At 39.3% G+C, this 26,294-nt stretch overlaps 1 protein-coding gene and 1 pseudogene across 3 annotated transcripts; one reads left to right on the top strand and one right to left on the bottom strand.

Moving 5' to 3' along the window:
* Positions 1 to 1,816: 1,816 nt before the first annotated feature.
* On the bottom strand, positions 1,817 to 26,293 carry GTF2E1 (general transcription factor IIE subunit 1). Of its 3 annotated transcripts, none has more exons than XM_078146722.1 (6): positions 26,175 to 26,293; positions 24,773 to 24,907; positions 21,819 to 22,298; positions 10,789 to 10,990; positions 5,435 to 5,676; positions 1,817 to 2,981 (listed from the first exon to the last, which is right to left on the bottom strand). In XM_078146722.1, the coding sequence occupies exons 3-6, from the start codon at positions 22,291 to 22,293 to the stop codon at positions 2,557 to 2,559; spliced, it is 1,344 nt and encodes a 447-aa protein (XP_078002848.1). In that variant the 5' UTR covers positions 22,294 to 22,298; positions 24,773 to 24,907; positions 26,175 to 26,293; the 3' UTR covers positions 1,817 to 2,556. The 3 variants fall into 3 exon arrangements, with proteins under 3 accessions (XP_078002848.1, XP_020841549.1, XP_020841551.1); XM_020985890.2 differs by having other exon boundaries at positions 24,773 to 24,899; XM_020985892.2 differs by lacking the exon at positions 24,773 to 24,907.
* On the top strand, positions 6,037 to 6,938 carry LOC110208083 (small ribosomal subunit protein uS8 pseudogene; annotated as a pseudogene).
* Position 26,294: the final 1 nt, after the last annotated feature.

The following is a 26,294-nucleotide window of genomic DNA, read 5'->3' as shown; positions in this document are numbered from 1 at the left end:
GATAATGAGATAAAAAAGGAAAATGATAAATGCTGGAGAAGATGTGGGAACATTGGGACACTGATGCATTGCTGGTGGAGCTGTGAACTGATCCAACCACACTTGGAACTATGCCCAAAGGGCAACCACATTGTGCATACCCTTTGTTCCAACAATACCATTACTTGGTCTGTATCCCAAAAAGATCATAGAAAAGGGAAAAGGACCTACATGTGCAAAAATATGTATAGCAGCCCTTTTCACGGTGGCAAAATATGGAAAATCAAAAAGATGCCCATCAATTGGGGCATGGCTAAACAAGCTGTGGTATATGAATGTAATGGAATACTATTATGCAATAAGAAATGATGAACAGGCACATTTCAGAAAAACCTGGAAAGAATTGTACGAACTGATGCAAAGTGAAATGAGCAGAACCAGGAAAACATTGTACACAGTATCAACACTATGAATGACTCAGCTCTTCTCAGCCACACAATGATCTAAGACAAGTACAAAGAACTCTTGTAGGAAAATGCTACGCATATCCAGATAAAAAACTAATGAACTCTGAATGCAGATGGAAGCATATCTTTTTCACTTACTTCATTCTTTCTCATTTTTTTTCCCCTCTTTTAATCTGTTTCTTCAATCCCCTCAGTTTAGAAGGAAACTGAGTCCCAGAACATTAAAGTGACTTACTTAAGATTTCACAGATGGTAAGTGGAAGAATCCAGATTTGAACTCATGGTCTTCAGCTCCAAACCCAGCATTTTTTCCACTGCACCAAGAAGCTTCTCTAACTTTATAGGTGATAGGAAACCAAGTTTTTTGAGCAGACACACTTCTTTTTGCTTTGAAAATTTATTAGTCTTTTACATCAGTATTCTCCCAATATATCCTCCTTCCCCAAATGAACTAGCTCATACACCTCCCCCTTTCCCAGTACCCCCATCTCTTTTCCAAGAGGGTAACAGGTTTCATTACTTGTTCTCCAGGACCAAGATTCATCATTAAAAGTAGTGTTTTAGTAACATTAGCCTAATAGTAACATGTAGGATGGATTAAAAGGGAGTGGAGGGCAGTTAATATTTAAGTGTGTTTCTGTGGCAATGAAAGCCAGGACCTATATACAGGATGTTTCAAAAGTCTTAGTATAGTTTTAAGTTTTTAAAGCTTAAACAGAATACATACATTTCCATATTTTAAGCTTTTAAATTAAAACTTAACATTGCACTAAGACTTTGGGAATGCTCTGTACTGCTATTCTGAAAAGTCTGGCAATAAAAGGAGGGTTCAACATGGGATAATAATTCAGGAAGGTAAAAGGGTCGAGGTCATCTTCAATAGAGATGAGTTACACTTTTCCAGAGAACTAGAAAGTTTTAGGAAGTTTCAGGCTCTAGCAATGGTTTAACATGATTATTAAAAGTGTAACGAGCATCAAGGTTTAAAGGCCAAGGTATTCCATGTGCATCATGGCATAAAGGAAAGTTATTTCTGTAACAGCAATTTCACTGCAGCAACACCCCAGAACAGAAAATCACTTAACAAGTAAAATGAGAAAGGCACCTGGGCATACGCAGATATTAGTTTATTGGGGGCAGTTAGGTGGCACAGTGAAGAGAGCACTGGCTCTGGAGTCAGGAGAAGTCGAGTTCAAATCCGACCTCAGACACATAATATTCACTAGCTGTGTGACTCTGGACAAGTCACTTAACCCCAGCTGCCTCACCAAAAACAAAACAAAACAAAACAAAACAACAAACAAACAAAAAACCCCAACCAGATATTAGTTTATGTGATGGAAGACAGAGATTGTCACCCCTGAAGAAAACATTTTTTAAAGAAAACTTTATTTTTAAAGGAGATAAAATATCAGTTTCAACCCTTGCCCCTGGGTGTTACATTACTAGCAATAACAAATTTTAATTGGTATAAAATAGTTTGAAAATAGTTATTCAATTCTAACATTCACCTATGTAAATGAAGCATCATTTTTAATAGGGTCAGATTCTGAAACACAATCTTTACTGTCCCCAAAGGCCTGTAAAATGATATTTTAAAAAACTGTAAGAGAAAGTGTTACAAAAGTTACTACTCTTATAGGCACCTATAGGAAAGCTTATATTCATATATACATATGCATATATATTTTACATATTTTTATATGTTTAAAACTCTGCGTTAAGAAACAATGTCATGCTACATATCAGAACTAACTGCTGCATAATATCTTTTTGATAAACAGGCTGGAAAACCAAAATCCATACTGTACCAGAGATAGTCCTCACTTAAAAGACTGAGCAAGTTAAGAAATTATACACACACAAAAAAAATGAGTAGAAATACTGATACTGTGGTGACAAAGGGATGAATGAATTTTCGCAGTCTGTATAAAATTCACTCTATCATCTTCCCTTCCTTCCTCTTCTTTTCTGTTTTGGCACACTAAAGTCAGATTCCTACCTTGTCCTGATTTGTGTGAGATGAATATTTTCTTTAGACTAAATATTGGAAAATATTTTGAAAAATACATTCTCTAATCTGGTCAGCATGGAAAACACGGGAGAAGTTTCACGCAAATAGGTCCTCAAACATACGCTGTCCCATTGCAATATAGACGTCTTTCTCTTCTGGAGTCATTTGTGCCACTAATTCAGGTCGCTGGCTCACTTCGCTGTAAGAGAATGAACGTCCAGCTACCATGACAACTGGATCATCTGCCACCTCCTCAAACTCCTCTTCTTCGTCGTCGTCCTCTTGGTACATTGAGACAGCAGCCGATGGACGCGGTGGAGAGTCTTCATCTGATTCACTTGTCTCACTCTCTGAGTCACTGCCATTTGCAGTAGTTAAAGGAGCAGCTGCCCCAACTGAGCCAACTGTGGCTGAAGGTGTCTTCTTCTCATGGATGAGAAGGGCCCGCATGACCTCCTCATTATCGTCCAGGGCCATCCTGCCTTCTTCCCGCTCCTGAAAAGCATCTAGGTCTAGTCCACCTTGAAAAAGAAAATATAACAAATAAGGACCTTCAGAAGTCCCTGGCATGCTCACTCCCTGTGCGATGAATCTAGAACTTGTAAACTGCCCTCCAAGAGGAGACAATAGCTCTTCTATAAATGGAGAGGAGGCTCCACGTTGGTCTGGGACTAAACAATGACTGTCAGTAAAGCAACCAGAGCTTTCCCTACAACAGAAGGTGCTTCCAAATGCTACAGCATCATAAGCATAGCTTTCCTCACCACCCTATCACTTTGTGAATTTTCCTGTGCAAATATTTTGCTTCTTTAACAATGAAAATTTTTCTTACAATTAAGTGAAGTTTGAGTAGAAAGACACTTGAATTATACTTTTGATATTGCTAATAAATATCTAATTACTGAGAAAGCTGGTACCAAGGAAGCTCATAAATGGTTGTCCAGGTGAAAATTTAAAATGTATATCAATAGGACTTGATTCATCTTTCGTAGCCTTAAAAACAGGTCACTCTTCTAACACCACTAGTGCCTAGTAACTCATGTGTAACAACTTTCCTTTCAAAATGTGGTCATTACTCAGATGTGCCAGTTTTGAACATTCCCCTGTAGGGCCAGCCGTGCATCTTGCTAGAAACAGGCATCCATCTCTACAATATGATTTGAGGGGTGCTATAAAGCACTACAGGGCACAGCCCTCATCTGCTTGGCACAAAATTTTCTTCTTTGGCTTGGCCAACAGAGACAGGCCCACGTAAAAAACATACTCAATATTCAGGAGGGCCTTGGATAAAGGACTGCCTTCTCTCATGATCACACCAGCACAGATTAATTTATCAGATTAACCAATCACCCAGACATTTTGCAAAGCAATCTGAATAATGCTAGATTGTGGCAATCCCCCAAAGGGGTGTGCAACAGCAGACTTCGCAGACTTCACCTACTTAAAATTTGGCCCTGTTCACCAGACTCCTTAATGTTAAGACTGACCTGATCAATAGGAATGACAGTTAGCTGGAGTGAAGTGGAATTGTGGTTGTCAAGGGAATCTTTTTCCTGACTAAAATGAGAATGTTGTGGAAAGTCATACTGTGGAAAACCATTAGTTGTTGCCCGGGCATGCTCTCTCTGCCCTTGTCAATACTATCAAGGAAAAATAGATCATAATGTGAAGAGGGTCAGAAAAATAGAAGAGGGAGGTAATTTTTAGTTGCTTATAAGATTTTCATTAAAAACAAAAACAAAGACAAAAACCAAACCAAGTGGCATAGTAATAGTGGTAATTCAGCCCAGGAATCAAGTGAAACGCTGCCAGGAGTACAGAAAGATCTAGTACCAGCACCACTTTTCTCGGGCACCCTACAAACATATGTTAGCCTCATTTCCATACTAATGGGCACATCGACCCCCCAAATCTAAAGAGCAATAGTAACTTTGGATTCAGTTACAAAAAGGGCATGTGCCACTGGAGTTCTCAAGGTCTTGTACAGCTCACAGTATGGTTAAGAAGAGCCAACAATAATAGTCAGCATTTATTTAGCACTTCATGGTTTGCAAAGCTCTTTAATGTTATCTCATTTGAACCTCACCACAACATTGTGAGGTAGGTACTATTATCCTCTTTTATAGGGGAGGAAATTTGAGGCTGAAAGAGGTTAAGGGATTTGCCCACAGTCACGCAGCAAGGCAGGATTTGAACTCAGCATATAACCTGTCTGGAAATTACTATGTGAAATTCCCAAAAGAAGGAAGCAGCTGTGACCCATCACTGGCCTCTATTCCCATGATATTTCTTTTTAACTGTGCTTTATACTGTCCTACACATATAATATGGATCACGAGGCACCTACTGGTGCAGATGATACGGGGCTGGACCTGAAGACAGAAAGAATCCAACATCAAATGCAGAGCTGTGAGACCCTGGGCAAGCCACTTAACTTCTGTCTGCTTCAGTCTCTTCATCTACAAAAGGAAGATGATAACAGCACCTACCTCTTGGGGTAGTTGTGAGGCTCAAATAAGATAACATAACTAAAGTACTTTGCAAACTTTAAAGCACTATTTTGTTATGAACATAAATTAGTAAGTGATTCCAGAAGAAGTAAATGGATGATAAATAACGTCAGCAGACTCAGGACAAGGAAAAAAATGTTTCCAGTATTGAGTGTTACCCACAACAAAAAGAAAAAAATCTCAAATCAAACTCAGGGCTGCAGGATCTTCTCCCTAAAACTGGAAACAATGTTTTAAAAAGAGAAGTAAATAACCTTACTTGCTATTTTATCAGCTTGCTTCTGGGGAGTACTACAAATTTTCTGAAATGTGCCTTGTTCTCTTGTTACATTTCTAACTTCCTGTTACAAAGAGGGTTGATGTGAAAAGTTTACAGCAAGAGACAGCAATGATGAAGCCATACAAGAGTACTGGCAGAACATCTTCAGCTGCACCTAAGACAGAGCCATATTTTAGTCTCTTACCTTCCTTCATCTCTTCAGAGTCATAGGCTCCCTGGACTGTACTCTCTCTCAACCAAATAGGTCTCTCTTTGGTGGGTTTCCCTTCAGCTGCTGCCCGGTGAAGATCATCTTGGTCCTCCATGCTGATGACAACATTCTGAGTGTACAAGTCCTCATAGGATGGACCCTTGGTAGCCCAAGCTTCCCGGTGATGTCCACCTGCAAGGCCAGCAGCTCCAGCAGCAGCAGCAGCACGTTCCTTGCTATGCAAAACCAAAGAGGAAAACAAAGTTTAAAATAAAAAACAAAATTCACTGCATAAACATTGACAGGAAGGCAGATGAGGGACAGGAACGAGAGTGCTAGGTATCTACTGGAAGGTTAGAGGTCAGCAGCTATAGCACTTTTATGCCAATCTATAAAGGTGAAGAGAATCCTGAAATGCCCTTCTACTGGATCATGCCTGTAAGTGCATTAGTCAGGGTTCAGAGGCTCTATTCAGAGTTAGTCTTTACTGGATTCTGGAGGGTAGATACACCCCACTGATTTTCCATTGCTTTGAGCACACAGAAAGACAACTGTTAGAAGTCCAGTGAATCCTGTCCCTAGGATTTACAACACTAATGCCCCCCCAAAAGTGGCTGAAGAGGTAAATATAGTTTTAATTCAGTGTCTTGTTGATGGACAACTGAAGCACGAAAGCTGACCAGAATGTTTCATGAGCTACTGTGACTTTCCAAAGAGATTTTAACTGTATGTCCTGTTCATTACCTTGGAGTTATCATTTACTCTTCCCCATCTCATGCCCATATCCAATCAGTTGCCAAGTCTCTCTCTAATGGGGGCTCTCCTATCTATCTCCACCTCTACCATACTAACTCAGGACCTCATTTTTTATTGCTTAGACTACTGGAATGGCTTAAATGGTCTTTATGCCTCCAATCTACCTATACCCTGTTTAATCCATTCTCCAGATTGCTGTATAAATAATACTGCTAATCCAGTGCCAGGAGCATATCATCTCTTTCTCTTTAAAAACTTAACAACGAGCTTCCACCTTTTTTCCGCCATCTTGCAGCGGCACCACCACGGTGTGCATGAATATCCTGGCAGATGCTCTCAAAAGCATCAACAATGCAGAAAAGCGAGGAAAACGCCAGGTTCTCATCAGGCCATGCTCTAAAGTAATTGTCCAGTTCTTAAATGTGATGATGAAGCATGATTACATTGGCGAATTTGAGATCATTGATGATCACAGAGCAGGAAAAACTGTTGTGAACTTCATGGGCAGATTAAACAAGTGTGGTGTAATCAGCCCCAGATTTGATGGTCAATTGAAAGATCTGGAAAAGTGGCAGAATAATCTGCTACCATCCAGTCAGTTTGGGTTCATTGTGCTTACAGCCTCAGCGGGCATCATGGACCATGAGGAAGCAAGACGAAAACACACAGGAGGAAAAATCCTGGGATTCTTTTTCTAAGGGTATAAAACATACATACAAATAAAAATGCTCCAATGGGGGAAAAAAAAAAGCAATGAGTTTCCAAAGCCTCAGAAATAAAATCTCTTGATCCTAGCACTGAAAGTCTTCCACAAGCTAGCTCCAACCTACCTGCCTGGTTTCATCTCATACTGGTGCCCTCCAAGCTATTTTTAAATGAAATGTTATTTTATCTTTACAATGTTGTTGTTGTATAAATTTCTCCAATGCATTCTACATTCCAATTAAAGAGGATTAATTTCTACCGTCCAGTCTTCATTCTGCTCTCATCTCCACACCCTTCCTTGCTCAGTCTGCCACATGATGAGTGGGCCCTCCTCTTCTCCAGCTCTAATACCCTCCCCTTTTCTTTGAGGCCAAACTGAGATGGTACCTCTTCCATGAAGTGTTCCTTAACACACATCCCCAAGACCAGAGAACTTTCCCCAAGACCAGAGTCTTTCCTCAAACTCTTGGAGCACTTTGCTTGGACCTCACTTTTGCAGTTGTCTCACTTTCTCACGTACCGATTATCTGTACGCTTGTTTTCCTCTTTATTTGTTTAGGCTCTCTGAGTACCTACTCCAGCAGTCCCTTAAAGCAGTAGCTACTCAATAAATGCTTATAAAACTGAATGTTACTAAGGTAAAGAGCAGCAACTGATTAAACAGACATTCAAGTAACTGGGAAGGACAGACTAGAGGTGAAGGAGGTCTTCCAAGTATGGGTGACGTTCTTGGTGTGATTTATTATGAGACTTCACTTGTAAATTGCTTTGTAACTCTTAAAGCACCAGAGATAGAGATACATATATTATCACCCTTGAATTCTGTGTATATGTGAGAAGAGAGGGGTTCAGTAGCTGATGTCTTTGTTACACTGAAATTAGATTAATCACTAGCCTTTGTCCTATCTCTCTTTTGCTCAACTAAGTCCTTGAAAAAAACAACAGTCTACACTTGTGCCTGCACTTTTTCTCTTTTAAATTCTCTGCAATCTGGCCTCCTATATCATTGTTCAACAGAAATTGCCAAACCAACAGCCTTGTCTCAATTCTTGGCCTTCTCAACCTCCCTGCAGCATCAGACTGCTCTTGCCCCACCCCACCGCTGGTCCTGAGCACACTCTTCTTCGGGTTCTCCTCAGACTTGCCTGACTGCTCCTTCTAACATACCCAAGAACCGTGAGAGTCCCTGAACAGCTCCACCCTGGCTCCTCTTCTCTTTTTGCTCTATACTCCCTCATCTGGGTGAGTTCCTCAGCTCCTACAGGTTCAAGCATCATCTCTATATAGATGATGCCTAGAGCGGAATTTCTAGGATTACAGTCATACATCAACAATCACTTAATGGATATTTCAGACTGGATGTCCCAAACACATCTCTTAGAAACTCAACATGTCCAAAACATAACTCATTACCTTCTCCCTCCCCCGCCAATATCAACCTCTCTAACTAACTTCCCTACTATTGTTGCGGGTACTGCCATGCTTCCAGTCACCCAGGTTTACATTCTTAGTATCTTCCTCAACTCTTTACTCTTCCCCTCTAGTCCAATCTATTGCCAAATCTTGTCATTTATACCTTAACAATATTTCTCCTATATGTTCTCTTTTCTTCACTCACAAAGCCATCACTCTAACTCAGGCCTTCATCAGCTCTTTCCTACACTGCTATAAGAGCACCCTAACTGGGCTCCCTGCCTCAAGTCTCTTCTTTGCCAGTCCATCTAACCACCTTCAGGACTAAATGTAAAGTCATCTGGCATTTGAAGCTTTTGTATAACCCAGCTCTTCCTATCTTCTTACGTATTATTTCTCTCCACATACTGGACAGTCTAGTCAGACTGGCTAACTTGTTCTTCACACAAGGCTTTGTCGGCTGCCTTCATTCCCTCACCCTCCTTGTGTCCCACACCTGGAATGTTCTTTTTCTTCAACTCCGACTCAGAATCCCTGACTTCTTTCAAGACTTGGCCTAAGTGCTACCACCTTTCTCAGGGGGCTTCCCCTGCCAGCTGCTAGTGTCATCTCCTCTAGGGCTGCCTTCCTTCTGTTTATGTTGTCTCTACCATTAGAATATAAGCTTCTCAAGGGTCCAAACTGTCCTCGAGCATATTTGAAGGCAGTAGGGAAGAAACTAGTTAGGAAGAGGTTGAAAGTTAGAGGAACGGACAGAATGACTAAGGGGGGAACCTATTAGAAGAGATGGGATTGGTGGCATATGTAGAGGGGCTGACCTTGACGAGAAGTGCTATCTCATTATTTGAGGCTGGGGAAAAGGAGAGAGTGGGCAATAAGGTAAAGAACAGTGGAGAAGAGGGAATTCATGGCAAACTTCAATCTTCTCAATAAATAAAGAGGTGTAGTCTTCAGGTAAAAGAGCAGAAGAAATAATGTGGGAGGGAAAGAAGAGAAGTTTTGGAATAGCTTCTGTGAGGGGAGAGACAGGGCATAAACTGGGGAGGAATAAAAAGATTCCCTCACTGTAGTGAAGACCTAGTTGAAAGTGGCTAACAGATTTATAATTACCCCGCCAGCATGGCTGTGTGACTTCCTCCAAAACTATTCAATAGCACATAGTTGGAAGCAAAGGCAATAGATGGTAGGAATAATCCAGGCCTGGGGTTTGGTGAGGGATAAATGGCCAGTGGACAAAGAGGGGAAAGGTTTAAGAGTAGAAGACAGTGTGGAGGGAACTGGTTTACAGGGCCAAGACTGAGAAGGGAAGAAAGTGAAGTCAGAGAATGGGTAATGAAAGGGTGGAGGAATTAGAATTTGTGATGAAGGTGATGGTTCTACTACTCCCTCCACTCTATCCTTTGTAATTCCAATCTGTAATGAACAATTTCCCTTCTTCCCATCTCCTCCCTCACATCCTGGCTCATTTCAATAAAGGGTTCTTCGCCCTTCTGGAATTAAATTGACATTACTTCTTTTGAAGCTTTCTTCTATGGAAATTGTTTATTTCAACTCTTCATGATCTACAGGGCCAGGAAGAGGGATCAGTAGGCAAACCCCAAACTCCCCTGCTGCAGCTCCTGGACCACTATTCTGATAATACAGGTTAACAACCTCTCCTCCTCTGAAGTTTACCACACATGATTACAATATACTTTTCCCATGGAAATCACTTGGATTCCCTGATGATGTTCAGCACCCGGATCCCAGTTCACCTCATCATGATCATTCTTCATGGCTATCATCCATAATGGTTCTTGTTCTTCAAACTCCCCAACTGTAATGCCCTTCATTTTTTTCTAGAGTTCACCCACCCACAAGCACGGCCACAACTTGAACTTTGTCATCATGGGGATTAGTTAGTGCCTCCAAGGAAAGGAATTCTGCTGTATGACCATGACCTGCTATGCCACTTCTAACTCTGACAAAGCCTGTTTTTTCAATATAATGTCAACCAAAAAGATCAATAATGTCAAATGCTGCAGAGAGTTGGAGGATAAAAGCTGAGGAAAGACCCTTGAATCTGGTGATTAGGAGACTACAGGTGATGTGGTTCCATGCCATCTTCTTAGTCTCCAAATCAGACCAGCTATCTGCTGGGCCCTCCTACTCATCCTTAACTCTACGGTCACTGATTATCTAATTCTTTGTCTCTACTTCTCCTGCTGGGCTTCAGATGACTTTGCCTACTTTGAGAATATCACAAGCCACAAGATTATAGCACATTTCCTTTTGCAGTGACTTGGGAAAATTAGCACCTGGAGACTCTGCCAGACATTTAGTCAAAGCTACAACTCTCTGAGTTAGAGAAACCAGTCAGCAATACACTGCTAACCCCTAATGGATAGTCTCTTAGAGGTGCAGAAGTCCAAACACCGAACACAGACTCAACATGAAAGTACCTTTGGTAAAGGCATAAAGTCCTCATAACCCACCTTTGTTTTAGGGCCGGGATTTCTGTGGGTTCTGGCTCAAGGATTTCATATGCCAAGTTAACATCCTCAGTCTCTCGTAGCAGAGCATAAATGGGCTCGATCTGTTCATTAAACCTTGCCACAACTGTTCGAGCATCTTTTTTGGGCATTGCTGACTCATCCTCCTCCACTTCTGCTTCACAAAAGGTACAACGGAAAATTCCTATACAGACAACAAAAGCTTGTGATTAGTGAACCAGAGATACCCAATCAGTCTCTATGTGGTAACATTTTCAAAAAAAGAAGGTATTTGGGTTCATTTTAAACTCAAAACCAAAGTCCACCTGTAGTGCTCCTTCCTTCCCAGACATTCATTCCACAGGTACTATTTAACCACACAAAGAAACATCAGTTATGTTACTGGACATATGTCTCACTGGAATGGGGAAAATACTTTCTAGGATGCTACCAGATTTTTATATCTCATATTCAAGTCCTTTCCACTTATGTTGGCTATATTTTAATATAGGTGTCAACACAAGGTTCTTTACAAATTAACTTCCTTAGTATTAACCACGTGCAGAGTATTGTGCTAGGGAGGTTCTGGAAGAGATACAAAGATGAATCAGACTAAGGCTGTGTCCTCTTGGAACTTCCAACTGAATAGGGTAGATACCACCACACATGCAGGGAACCAGAAATCAAAACAGCAAGTCAGAACATGGTAGTTGTTTTTAAAGAAATACTCTGCTGGCTCACAGTATAGGATCAAAGCTAAGCACACAACAGTTTTCTTATACTCTCAGGAAGTCTGAAACCAATACACTTCATTTGTTATGCCTTTCTGCCTATTGCAATATTTTATTAAAACCTACCCCATGACTTAGGGACTACCTTATTCCAATAGATTCTTCAAATCTAATTCTCTAACCCGAATTAAAAAATAATTTTACACACACACACACACACACACACACACACACACACACACACACATGGATCTTGATTTGTGTGGTTTAGTAAGCAGTCAATGCTACATCACTCTGCTCACTTTAACAATAAGGAAGTTCCAATGAATTAATTCAATAAAATTTTATCTAAATGTGTCAAACATCTGGCTCTTTCAAAGGAACACCACCACCACCACACATTTATATTGTTTGCTGAGGACACCAGAAGGTCATAAGCTACCATAGTCTGAGAGTGCTTGGAGGCTGGTGGTGACACATGTGAAACAAGTAGTAAAAAAATCATTAACCCAGACTCACTGGGGATCACGGCCCGAATGTCTCAGATATAGTGTTTGGTCACTGTCCTGGGTTTAGGTCCTGAAGCAGGCTGTATTTAAATGAGTAAAGGGAGAGCTGTGGTACAATGAAGGGAGGGCTAGACTTGGAATCAGGTGACTGAAATTCAGGTTTAAGTCTGGGCTCTAACTGTAAATTTTGTGTGAGTAGGGGCAGCTCACTTCAAATCTCTGCCCCTCAGTTTTTTTATCTGTAAAATGAGGGGACTGGATTAGATCTTGGTCTCTCCCAGCTCAACAATTCTATTCACTATAAACTACACAAGCTACTTAGAGGAGCTAGTACTTTAAATGACAAGAGAATGGAATAAATTAGCTCTACAACGTATACCTTTCCCTTTTAACAAAATGAAAACCCCCATTTACATGCAGGTTGGAGAGATCTGTATTAGAAGTTGCCAAGTTTTACTCCAAGTTTTTCAGTGAAATCTATTGGAACCTTGCTACTGACATGAATAAGTGAAAAGAATTAAGACAACAGACCCTAGAAGACATACTCTACTACATATAATATGATAAATATCAATTTGATGGGCTTTTTATAGCAAAAAATGGATAAATTATTCTCCATAATTTGAGAAAAACATTAAGACCATTATAAAACCCATCTCAAATAACATTTATTCACATGTAGTCTCCCTCTTCCCTCCCTTATACACAATCTGTCATAAAATCCTGTTATCTGTAGCCATTTTCCACTACTACAGCCATTACTTGTCCTGGCCCACATTATCTGTTGCCTAATTCCAGCCTGGCTCCAGTCTCTTCCCACTCCATTCTACATGCAGTCACAAGATTAATTCTCCTAAAGAGCTTTCAACTATCAGTCCTCTACTCAAGAGCCCACTTGGTAGTTTGTAAACAAATAAGATTAAGCTGAAATCCAAACTCTTCACCCTAGCATTCAAGGATCTCTACAATATGGTCCACTCTACCTAGCTAAAAATTAGTGGCTGTAATTGCCAAAGACCCATTCTCTCCATCCAGGATGGCTGCCTCATTGCCTCTTGCTCATTACCACCTCCAAGTCTTTGTTTATATTGTTTCCCCTCCAGAAATGACTTCCTGACTTTTCTCTTCCTATTCAAATCCATCCTTTTAAGGCCCACTTCAAAAACAAGCTACCCAATTAACACCTTCAATAATCTGATTGCCTTTATCATTCTGAACCTCTATCATCTGCATGATGCATTTGCACATCACAATATTCAACTGAGTAGCACATGATGCTGTGGAATAAGAATCTGAGAGCCAAGTTCTAACTTGGTTCTATGACCCTGAACACATCATGGAATTCCCCTGAACTTTATTTTCTCATTTGTAAAATGAAAACATTATCATTTTACCTTGCTTGCTTCAAAAGGCAAAATATTTACATGTATATCTACTTACTGACCAAAACAGCCTCTTTTCTAAAATAAATAAATGAGGGGAAGAGGCTGGTATTAAGTATTCTTCCCTCCCATCTCTTCCTCCACTGGAAAATGGAAAACAAAACACCTTTATAACAAATTAAGTATATATTCCCATGTTATCAACGTCCAAAAATGCATTTCATTCTGCAAATTATTCTATCACCTCTCTATCAGGAAGTAGGCGGCATTTATCACTGGTCTTCTCAATATTAGCTGATTCTGCTTTGACTAGTTTTCTTAGGCTTTTCAGAATTTGTTTTTTTATAATGCTGATGGCATCTATAGCATGCTAAGCTATAGACAGAGCTGGACCTAGGGTTAGGAAGATCTGAATTAAAATCTGGCCTCAGACACTTACTAGCTATGTAACCCTGGGCAAGTCACAACCTCAGTCTGTCTCAGTTTCCTCAACTGTAAGATGGGGCTAATATTAACAATCCAAGGTTGTTGTGAGGCTAAATGAGGTACTCTAAATTACTTTGCAAATCTTAAAGCGCTATATGAATACTATTACTATTCTTATTATTCAATAAATTGTTCTCTTGGTTCTTCTCACTTTACTCTGCCACCATTCAACCAAGTCTTCTATATTCATGTTTTTCTGAAACTATTTTTTCATCATTTCCTAAAATACAAAAAATATTTTTAAACATATATAGAACCTTTTTCTTTTCCTTTCATCTCTTTTGGGGTGTAGCTCTAATAATGGTAGTGTTGGATCAAAGGGCATAGGTACTTTTGGGATATAGTTTCCAATCGCTCTCCAGGATGGCCACACCAATTCATAGCAAACCACTGATATACAGTATCAATGTAACTATGTTCTGGCAACCTCCCCAACATTTGTCATTTTTCTTTTTTGTCAACTATGTTGATCTGATGGGTGTGAGATGAAACTTATTCTTGGTTATAGGCCTATACATCTTTTTGGAATACATTCCATACTTTCTGCCCCCCTGGAGTGGGAACTACTAAACCTTGTGTTATCATGACTGTGGTTCATTGGTACTGGAACTCTTCTGATTAATTGCAGTATTTTTTCTCTTTGACCTGCAATCTCTGTATCTTGATTAATACGCTCTTGGAAATTTTAAGTTTGGAGTTTCCACTAGGTGATCAGTAGGTTCCTTTTACTTTCACTTTGTCCTCTGGTTCTACATATGTCCAGGCAGTTTTCTTTCATGATTTACTGAAAAATAATACCAAGGCTCTTTTTTTTTTTGGTCACAGTTAATAGGTAATCTAATGATTCTTAAATTATTACTCCTTGATTTGTTCTCCAGATCAGTTTTTTTTTATATGAGATATCTGATATTTTCTTGTTTTTTTTCCCCAATTGTTTGACTTTGTTTTAATATTCCATGTTGTCTCATTAAGTCATAAATTTCTGTTTGGTCCATTCTAATTTTCAGGGAGTCTGCTGTTTGGGCATTGTTTTGTACCTTTTCTGCTAATTCTCTCCCCAAGTTTCTCCTCCACTGCTCTCATTCCCCCCCCTTCCCCTCCCACCCATTCTTTCCTCCAGGCCTCTCAATTTATTATAACATCACAATCACTCTTTTGGACAACGTGTGTTTTCATTTGAAGCACTGGCTGTTGTAGGTGTTTTGGAGTTATTCCCTTCTGGATTGGTATCCTGAGTATCCCTGCCATTATAGCAATTCTTTTTGTTTGTTTCTTTATTCATCTTCCAGGATTGGAACTCTGTGTTAGGACTAAACTCTGTATGCTTCTGGAGGAACTGTAAGGGCCTTGTATGATCTTTTTCTGCTGCTGAGGGTAAGAGAAACAGTGCTATAGCCCTATTCTGCTGGGGGATGTGGCAGGAGAAAGGGAAGGAAGGGATCCTGGTCCACTCCCATTCCACAGTTCCTGAACTTGTTACTTGTTTGTGGGTCAAATTTGTGCTCCTTTGCAGAAAAAATAACCCACTGAGGTCTTTCTTCTGTTTGATCATCACTCAGTCTAGAACTAAGAGAGAGACACAGAGAGAGACAAAGAGCACACCTGTGTTTTTGGGAGAAGGTGGGTCGCTCCCTCATCCCTACCCCCACCCCCAACACTCTTGGCCAGTCTCAACAAGATTTCTTCATCTTGCCTCTAGAGCAGAGGCCAACAAACTAGGGCCCATAGTCCAAATCCAATCTACTGCCTCTTTTTGTACAGCCTTTGAATGTATAAAAACAATCGGTGGACCAGATTTGGCCCACAAGACAGTTTGCCAACACCTATGTTAGAGAATCATTAATTCCTCAAAACTTTTTGGTCTGACTACCCATTTGTGAAAGTCCCAAGGAGCAAGTGGGCATTTAGCAATTTCTTTAGCAAGTGAACAGAGTAAACTAAAGGCAAAGAAAACAGGCCTCTGATAGAAACTATGCCAAAAACTACTCACTTCAAGCTTATCTGTGGAATATATTTGTCTGACCTATCTAAAATCTCCAATTAACAGAAAGGACTATATGATTTTAAAGATAGTTAAAGATGATCATTCACTCAATGGTTCTGCAATTTTCTTGCATGATATTTTCTAATGAATTGTGAGCCCTGGCAGTTTGGGTCACTACTCAACAGACAGCAATTTGTCCAATCTTTATTTTATTTTATTTTAAAATCAGACTTTACTACTCCATTACAGTAGATAGAGCAGTGACCATTAGCTTTATTCTCTTTCTGGTGTTGTCCAAGTCTAGGGCCTACTTAATCTACTTAACCTACTAGTCTACTTAAGTCTAGGCCAAAGTTTTGGGAATGCACTTAAGTGAGCTGCTCCTGGACCTAGCCTTGTTCTACCTCAGCCTCTTGTTTTCTGGTGGCCTTGAGAAGCCCAGTCGCCCAGGCAGGCCAGGTCTTTGGCCTATACTTGGTTAGGCCCAGATTCAGACCCAGTCCCAACTTTACCCAGAAGATTAGGTGCTATCCTATCTAAGCCTGTTCATCTACTCCTTCCCACCCTGTACTGCTCCTCTCAGGCAAGGATTAAACCCTACCATGGAAGGGTTAAAAGTAGTTTTCTAATATGAATGAAAGACAAGAGTATGATGAAAATGAAAAGAAAAATCTTTTCTACATGATTAGTCTTCTGACCTCTAATATTTAGAGATAGAATACAAGTAAAATTCTCCACTAACATGTTAGTGTTCTCAGTTGGCACAGAATATATTTAGCAACTTTAGAAAGATGGCTGAATTTCTATAGTATTCCATAGGCGTGCATAATTACTAATTCATCTCTGATATTACTAATCCAGGAGGAACTCAATATATTGATTTTTATTTATAATCAACACATTAAATGGATAACGAATTTTTATGCTTTAATACACAAGACAATTTTTTGGTTTCAGACCTCTTCCTTTTCCCAACCCTTACTCTAAACCTGAACTACTAAAATAATGATTTCAAAATTACCAAATCCAGGACTTTTAGTAATGATTCAATGTTGACCATTCCATGGATTTGCATTTAAATCCTGAATCTCTACATCATTTACTGTTTTGTGTCACAGTTTCTACATCTATAAAATGGAGTGGTTGAATGAGATTACAGTTAAAGATCTGTTCTAAAACTAAATCCCATGATCCTTCTTGAAACTGTCTTGAATTGTGACACTATACCATCCTTCTAAATTTGACCTTTGCTGTCCCTTCTTTTTCTCTAAATGTGTGTCTAAATGAGCTTTAAGGTTCTCTGATCATCTCTCCCTACACTTCCCCCTTTCAAAATTCTGTAGAATTCCAGAGATGGAAGAAGCTTCAAACAGTCAGAACCTGATGGATGCCTAAATCCTTTATTCAACATTCCCAATAAGTGGTAATCCATTAAAGTTGACTCCAAGACTTGGTGTAAACCAAAGACTAATTATCAAAAATTATTGTGTATCTAGAGACCCTCAAAAGAAGGGAATAACTCTATAACAACTGCAAGCAGAGACCCAAATTTAAAAAAAAGGATTTTTTACAAGAAGTATGTGACTACATGGAAAAATTATGCAAGGAGGAAAAAAATTAAAGTGATAAAAACCTATGCTGCAAACTTTAAGATACATAGTGATCAAATTTAACAATTTCGATAACAATACAGTCTACAAGTAACAAAATGAAAGATCTTCAAATAGCACAAGATGCTTCTGTACCCATCAGAAATCACAGATGGGAATGGAATAATGTGTTCTGAAGAGCAAAAGAGCTTAAGATGCAACCCAAGGACACCCCCTGCAAATCTGAGCCTAATCATCAATGAAACAAGATGAACAGTCTACGAAAGAGAAGTATGTGAAGTATTCCTAACCACACCCTCCAAAGATGTGAGCAGATAATTTGTGTGTGTGTGTGTGTGTGTTTGTGTACACACTCTCTATTCATTCCCACAGAGTATGCACTTAATAAATACTTGTCAAATTTGTTGATTTAAATACCTTTGGATGCAATATAAGTTCTTTGAGGGTAGGAATATTTTTGTTTTTGTATCACCAGGACTTAGCACACTGCCTGGCACATGATAGGTACTTAAGAAATATTTGTTGGTTGACTGATTGATCTGGGATCTAACTCATATATCAGAAACTGATTATTTCCAGTGACCTTGGAAAGGATGAAAACTTCAAGAAAGAATTGTGGTTCAGTCATTTCAGTTGTGTCCAACTCTTTGTGACCCATTTGGGGTTTTCTTGACAAAGATACTGGAGTGCTTTGCTATTTCCTTCTCCAGCTCATTTTATAGATGAGGAAACTGAGGCAAACGGGTTAAAGGACTTGCCCAGAATCACAGAGCTAGTGTCTGAGGTTGTATTTGAACTCAGGAAAATGAGTCTTTCTGACTCTAATGTACAACTTAGCTGTCCCCAAGAAAGAATATTCATCACTTTTTTTTGCTTAACCCTCATCTCCGTGCTTCTCTCCCCCTCCTCCCCTCCAAAAAAAAAAAAAGCCCCAAAAGACTTCATGCAATATTGGGAAGCACCCACCCAATCTCAGTTTGCTAATCAATAAGGACTCTATCGCAAGCTCTCCTCACAATTCTAAGGACAATTCCAGGGTTTTATAAACACATATGATGCTGCCACTACCTTAGTGTAGGTTCTCATCACTTCAAGCCCAGGCCATTGCAACTGCCTGCTGGTTGATCTCCCTACCTCAAAGCCCTTCCCCTCTCCAGTACATCTTTCACTCAGCTGTCAAAGTGGTCTCCCTTAATCTAAAGTCTGACTAATTCCACCCCATGCCCTGCCCCTCCAATTCAATCAACTACAGTAACTTCCCATTGCCTTCAGGATTGAAAAGCCTCTGTTCGGCTTTCAAAGCCCTTCAAATCTGGCCCCTTCCCACATTTCCAGTTTTATGTCTTATATCCATCCATGTACCCACTTCTCCACCTGCCATCTCTGAACTCTGGGCATTTTCGCTAGCTGTCCTCCATGCCTGGAACTTTCTCTGTCCTCATCTCTACTCCCTGGCTTACTCCCAGTTTCAGTTAAAGCCCCACTTTCTACAAAAAGTGTTTCCTTGTCCTCAATCTTCGTGCCTTCCCTCTGAGATTACTTCTAATTTACTCTGTGTGTATTGTTTGTAGAGAGTACTTTGAACATTTATCTCCCCAATTAGACTATGAGAATAGGAACTTTTTGGCCTTTCTTTATATTTCTAGTGTTTATCACAGCATCTGATACATAGAATGCCTTTTAAATGCTTGCTGACATGACATACATATCAATAATTAAAAGGCATTTAAATAAATGGGATTCTGATCTCAACGAGGAGGCAGTTCAGCTTTTAACAATGGCAGAGTCTTCATATATAGAAATGCTTTTTTCTTTTCTTCCTTTGTACAAAATTATTCTAATTTGGACTAAGAAATTAGGAATTGGTGAAACAGGACAGCACCTGTCTTTCTTTTCCTGTCCATTAACAAAGTGCTGCGTAGTCAATTTCTCATGTAGACCTGGTTGAAAGTCTTGCTAATTTTTAAAAACCAATAAAAATTCACATTTATGATAATAAAAAAAAAAAGTTAAAAGCTTACGAGCATAACATTGTTAAATCATGTATCTTATTGAAAGAAAAAGAGCAAGGACATATTGCTTCATTTATGCTTCTACTGTGTACAGAGATCACTGTACTAGATCCTGAGGTAGCTACAAAGTTTAGAAAACATAATAGTCCCTAGTCTCATAGATTCTAATTTTGTCTAAAAGTTTAGATCCCCAAAATCCCTGACTTACCCATTAATGTGGGCACTGCTCACATCTAAATGATTTAATAATTATCTGCTTCAACTAATAACTGTTTTCAGGCACAGAAGCAAAATTCAGCTGAAGGGGGAACCCTCCCACCAATGTTTTAAAATGATTTAATTTCTAAAACTGAAACCTACATCTCTATTCTTAAACACATAGTTATGTTATGTCAAACAAGGGAAAATGATTAAATAATCACTGATTAATAATGACTGAAATCACATCTGACTACAATTTAAATCAAATTCAGCAGAGTCTACAATTCTATTTCCTTTTATTTGGTCCTCTACAAACACTGATCAATATTCCCAATTACAATGCTTCACGTGTGTATACACACATACATACATATATACATGAGTAGGTACGCATAATAAAGCTGAAGACAATAATTAACATCTCTTAGCCTTATTTGGTTTAAACAACTCCAACTCTCGTCATTCTTTATCCCAAAGACCCATTTTACATACTATTATTTTTATGGTCACATTTATCTGTTTTCTGTTTTTCCAGTTTGAACACTTTTAAAACAGGGAGTGAGACTAACGCTGGATGTAACTGTATGAAAAGTATGCCCAAAATAGTGTACAGATATATCACAATTTATGCAATGGCTGCTATACTAAGCAAGTTTTATATGAATTTATTTTGAATGTATCATAGGAGTTCTAAAGGAAACAAATAATCCTGGTTACTTTATTTATTTTAAATTCAGATTTTTGCACATCTTCACTGTGGAAAGATAAATTCTCTCTTAAAGGTGTTTTTATATATGCTAGATCAGAAGTGGCATTTTTAGATCCTAAAAATTAAAACTTGTTCAATTTACCTTTATGAAGGACCCAAGGAGAGGCAGCACAGTAAGTGGATGGAGGTGAGAGAAGCCTTGAAGTCAGAAAGACCTTGGTTAAAGTCCTGCCTCTGATTTACTAGCTGGGTGGTAATGGGTAAACCACCGAATTTCTCAGACCATTTTCTAAGATTATGTTTCAGACAAGTAGAAGAATTTTTTGCACTGCGAATGCTCTGTACCGAAGACAATAAATGGACCTAAGACAACAACCTGAAAGAACATGGTAATGGCCTGTAGAAGTGTTGTATTAAATGACAATGTTCCTGAAATCCAAATGGTTTTAATGACTTTTTTTAATCTTCCCTAGTTTCCCAACTCTTATATCTTTTTAGCTAATTGTACTAGCTAACAGATACTTAGAAATTTATGAACAAGTAATATCTTTACTGAGAAAACAAGACCAAAAGCTTCACTTGCCATAATTATAAAAATATAAAAAGTTAGAAGATGAAGCCAATCCTACTGAATTTTGGCATTTCCCCCCATCTCCTACATGAAAACAGAACTGTAACTTCCCAGTTATCTTAGGATAACAGGAAAATATTTTACAATTTCATGGGGTATTTCCATTGCTTGTGATCAAGTGGCTAGCATGGAGCTCCCTTCTGGGTCTGATCTGGATCCAAGACATTTCTGTTGTCTCCTCTCCTCAAACATTGTTAAGCAAAGGTTTGTATCTAGAGGCTGTATCACAGTAGTGTCTCCTGCCCTACTCCCCTTTAAACACCTGGACTTAAGAGATTTATTCAACCCTTAAAATAAGGCTTCAGTTGCCAGTGTTAGGACAAGAGGGGGCATAGATCAACCCAGATAAACCTTATATCTGGATAGCTGGTGTCCCAGAAAAGAACAGAAGGCAGATGGATCCAGGAAAAGGAAGGCCCAGCTACTGTACCTTTCAGCTGAACTATACCCTCTGGCTCTAAAAAGGCCAGACCAATAACTGAGTGAAGAAATTAAGTTAAACCACACCAACACACAAAACTACAGACCCTGACATTTATATTTTCAAGCACATGTACAAAAGGCTCAAACTGGGGTCTGGTAAGAGACAGCAATTTAAATGCATGTGTATGTATTTGGTGGTGGGAACCTGGGTAAGGGCAGGAAGATAAAGAGAAAGGAAAGAAAGATGGTTTTGGGTTCTAGAAAATGTGGTGTATTTTTTCTAAAAATGACATTATTTCCCATTGTAAAACATGAATACTTGAAAAGAAAATTTATGTAACGGGTATACTCTTACCTGTCCCGAGATCAAAGAGTTGATTGGCTTCCAAGTCCGTAAAAGTACTAAAGCAAGTGGGACATTTGAAAGACGCCCGATTAGTGGAATCTCTTTCATCAGTTTCAATCCTCCTCCTCATGTGGTCTAGTTTGTATTTCACCACATTAACCAAAAGACGATAATTTATAAAGTAGTAATTATGACGAGTAGTCTTGCCATCTGCAGCAGTCTCTACTCTCATTCTGCATTTGATGAACTTGTCACCCTTCAAGTTGTTCAGAACTGATCGCAATTGTTTCCTATCAAACTTCAGCAGCTCCAACATGTCTTCCTCTTTCACACAGGGGTTGCGGATCAGGATGTCCAAGGCCAGAGCATGCTCGATGCCATAAAAGCCCCGTACCACATATTTGGCAAGTCTTTTCAAAGATGCTGGAACCTCTGTAAGGACGTCTGGGTCAGTCATTTTATGCAGAATACCAGCACTTTTCATATATCCTGTATTAAGAAGAAAAAAATTAATCCAGGCATAAGGAGAATTTAATTGGTTTAATTTAGGAATAATTAATTGTTGATCTATTTACATATAAAAGAAAGGAAGGTGGTAATTAAACATGTCCAAAGGCATAAAAAATATCTTTCAGCCATCTCAAATTACACTGCTCATAAATAGAATTTGTTAAAAGACCACCATTAAAATAATTGTGGCTCATGCATTAACATCTGCTACAAAGAACAAAATAGAGAAATCCCATGAAGGCCTTGAAGAAAGCCTCTAAATAAAATATATACTTCCATACTTAATATTAAACTAAGTATTACATTTTAAACCAAGTAACTTCAATGCAAATCTGGGTGTAGGAAAAGACAAGGACAAAGAAATGAGAGAGATCAAAGGTTTGATTCCCTTCCCCACCAAATGAAATTAGATAATTTTTATAATGTTTTGATAGAAAATTATTTGCTATTAATGTTGGGTTATTTCTGAATCTGCTGTCTAGAAGCATAATGAATAGAGCACTGGTCTTGTAGTCTGAAAGAGCTGAGTTCAAATCTCGTTTCAGACAATTTACTAGCTGTGTGCTGAGGCCTAAAGTTCCTAATCTGTAATATGGGGATAACAGTACCTACCTCAGGGTTGCTAGAGGATCAAATAAGATAATATATGTAAAGCATTTTGCAAATCTTAAAGCACTACACAGAATATAGCTATTATTGTTAACACATTCAGACTACTAACTTGTTAAAGCCTACAGATCAAAATCTACACCAAACTAGAATAATAAGACTGCTCAATTAACACAACTACAACCTGACCTATTTAAAAAAAAACTACTGATAATTAAAAGTGAAAAATGGAACAAAGAATCAACCCAGATTATCTTCATTTTCTATGAAAGTCCAACTGATGTAAACTATCATGAGGTAAACCAAATGCTGTGACTACAGAAACCAAAAGAGCCTATTAACTTCACTAATCAAATATTTGATTTTCTTGCCAAGTGGAAAGAGATGCTAGCCAAGAGCAAAGCCATTTTAGAATGTCTTAGATGGTGGACCAGGAAAAGTAATACTGTCTTTTAAAAAGTGAGACGCAGTATATAGAAACACAAGTTTATAGAAAACTTGGTAAGAGACCCAAATAAGCACAATTACTTAGAATATTTAAGGATGAAACCAGACTGAGGAAAAATGGAACATACACACTAAAAATTCTTATAACCAACGCTTTTCACCACAAATGGGAGTGGAGCCTGTATATTTGGACTCTTAACATCTCTGTATACACATATGTGTGTGTGTGTGTGTGTGTATGTATGTATGTATGTATGTGTGTATATATACATATATATGTATGTATATATATGTGTGTGTGTATATATATATGTGTGTGTATATATGTGTGTGTATATATATGTGTGTGTATGTATATATATATATTCATATATATATGAATATATATATATATGAATATATATATATATATATATATATATATATATATATATAAAAAACAGTCTCTGGAGGCAACACAATTTTGAGGTCGCTGAGGAATGATAGACTCTTCAAGCATGGAAAAAGGGAAGAATACCAAAGATTGGGGGAAAAAAATTGGAACATATTATCTACAAAAGGCAAATGAGAAAATAAAAACTGAGATCTACTTTTCCACATCTACAAAAATTTTGAGAGCATAATTTACATGTACAAGGAATATAGTGTTTCTTTCTGTATAGCGAACAAATGATACCTTTCTCTCATAAAATTTGAATAAGTTTATGCTTTTAGTATAACCAAAGCTAGTACTCATTCCAACATACCCATGAGCAAAACAGCAAAATAAAACAAGACAATATAAGATAACTAACAGCTAAATCACATGGCATAAACTATAAGTAAATTGGGAGTTTATAGGAAAGGGGGCTCATTGAGTCCTAGAATAATCAAGGAAGGCATTATAGAAGAGCTACAACTTGAGCTAAGCCTTGAATGTTATCGGAGAATACACCTGTATAAGAATTAGAAAATCTCCCCCCTAACTCTTCTCATGAAATCCTGAGGGAAGAAATACAAAATCAATTCCTTTCTGAGAACTTGGCTCATCAACGTGAAAGGGAGTTGGGAGAGGGAGTTAAGAGGGATGGTAGAGGTGGACAGCTACAGTGTTATCTCAATTGCAACAGCATTTTCCAATACATTAACTCCTCACTATCCTCTAAGCACACCATGCTTTTTCACCATATTTACTGCTTTGGCTCGCAAGTTCTCTTCATCCAGAATGTCTATTCACCTCTGTCTAAATTTAGGCCAACTCTTCAAGGCCCAGCTTAAGTGAAAGCCTGTCCTGTCCATTTTTCTCCCCTAGAAGAGTAGTGGCAACACAGATGCATATGAGTAAAATAGATTTTTTTAAAAAGTCAACTGATTCTCAAGCATATTATTTTCATGCCAATGGATTATTAAAAGTTTACCTTATTTCCATTAGTCTCTGTGACAATCCAGGAGGAAATAATGGATACAGCACCAGCTTCAGGGGACCCGAGTTCAAATCTGGTTCAGATACTTACTAGCTGTGTAACTGTTGGCAAGTCACTTAACCTGTTTGCCTCAAAAAAAAATTTTTTTTAATAAAAAAGCTTTATCTAATCTAAAATCTTTCTCATCTAAATTTGTCATCCTATGAAATCCCTCTTTCTCACCAAGCATCTTCCTTTAAAGCAGTTATTTTAATTATGCATCCAGAACCTAGCACTATAGGCAGTAAGGCATGAACCGAACACTGGTGTTCACTTAGAACTTACTCATTTGATGTCATCAAGGGATCCTGGCCTCCTGGCTGTTCCTCCCATGGGGAAACTCCATCTCCCTATTTGGAGTGTTTTCACTGAATGTTTCCTACCCTAGTACTCTCTCCCTCCTCATCTCTGACTCCTAGATTCCCTGGCTTCCTTCAGGTCTCAGCTCACGTCCCTCATTCTGTAAGAAAGAAGCCTCTCTAGGGTCTCGGTTCTTTCCCTGAGATCATTCCCAATTTATCCTATCTAAAATCTCGTTTGTACATAGCTATTTGCACGCTGCCCTCAGATATATAATGAGCTCCTTGAGGGCAGGGAATTTTTTTTTTTTACAAAAGTAAGCCCCTCAGGGCTTAGCATAGTGCCTGGCACATAACAGGTGTTTAATAAATAAAATATCGACCTGTTCTTTCTAATAATTTGTCAGTTTAAGGAGTATTTATTTACGAGGCCCCCACAATGTGCCAGGCACTGTGCTAAGCGCTAGGGATGCTAAGAAAGGCCAAACAACATTCCCTACTCTTGAGATAAGTCTAATCCAACGCTTTGTGGAGCGGAAATCACTAAAACTTTACCTGGTCCAACTTTTTAGAACTACTAAACCAAGACCCCAGCCCCAGGAGGGCTTCTTTTCTTCCTCTCTTTCCACACATAATAGGATCCCCTCCAGCAAGGCCTCGCGGCCCGGCCAAAAGCTAAAGCCCCCAGAACTCAATGACTTCAATGAGACCCCCCAGGCAAGGCACCCTTCTCCTCTGGGAGCCTCAGTTTCCTCGTTTGTTAACTCAGGGAGCTGGGCCAGCGCTTCACACGGTGCCTGGCCCCTAGCAGGCTCTTGATACGTGCTCTTAGCCTCGCCTAGACGAGCCCCGAGGTTCCCTCCCGGCTCTCCCGGCTCGCTTGGGCCCTGAGGCGCCGGGGCACGCAGGTGAGCCCAGGGAGAGAACGGGGCCCGAAAAGGAACGAGCGGCCCAGGGAAGAAATCCGGCGACCAAGACGTACGAGGCACCAGGGAGTGAGGGGAGGAAGGGAAAGCCTGGTGCGGTAGAGAAACCGGGGCTCGAGGAGCCCCACTCACCAAAGACAGGCGGCAGAAGCCGGGAGCCCCACGCTCAGCAGGCGAAGCAGGGGCCGTCCACAACAAAATACATCACCAGCGCGACGCCGGCGCCGCCGAGAGCCCGCCGCGCAGCCCCGC

The sequence above is a fragment of the Phascolarctos cinereus genome, unplaced genomic scaffold (genome assembly GCF_003287225.1).
Source record: "Phascolarctos cinereus isolate Bilbo 61053 unplaced genomic scaffold, phaCin_HiC Scaffold_726;HRSCAF=1367, whole genome shotgun sequence".
Taxonomy (NCBI): Eukaryota; Metazoa; Chordata; class Mammalia; order Diprotodontia; family Phascolarctidae; genus Phascolarctos; species Phascolarctos cinereus.
Note: the sequence above shows the minus strand (reverse complement) of the source record. Positions and strands in the feature narration are given on the sequence as shown.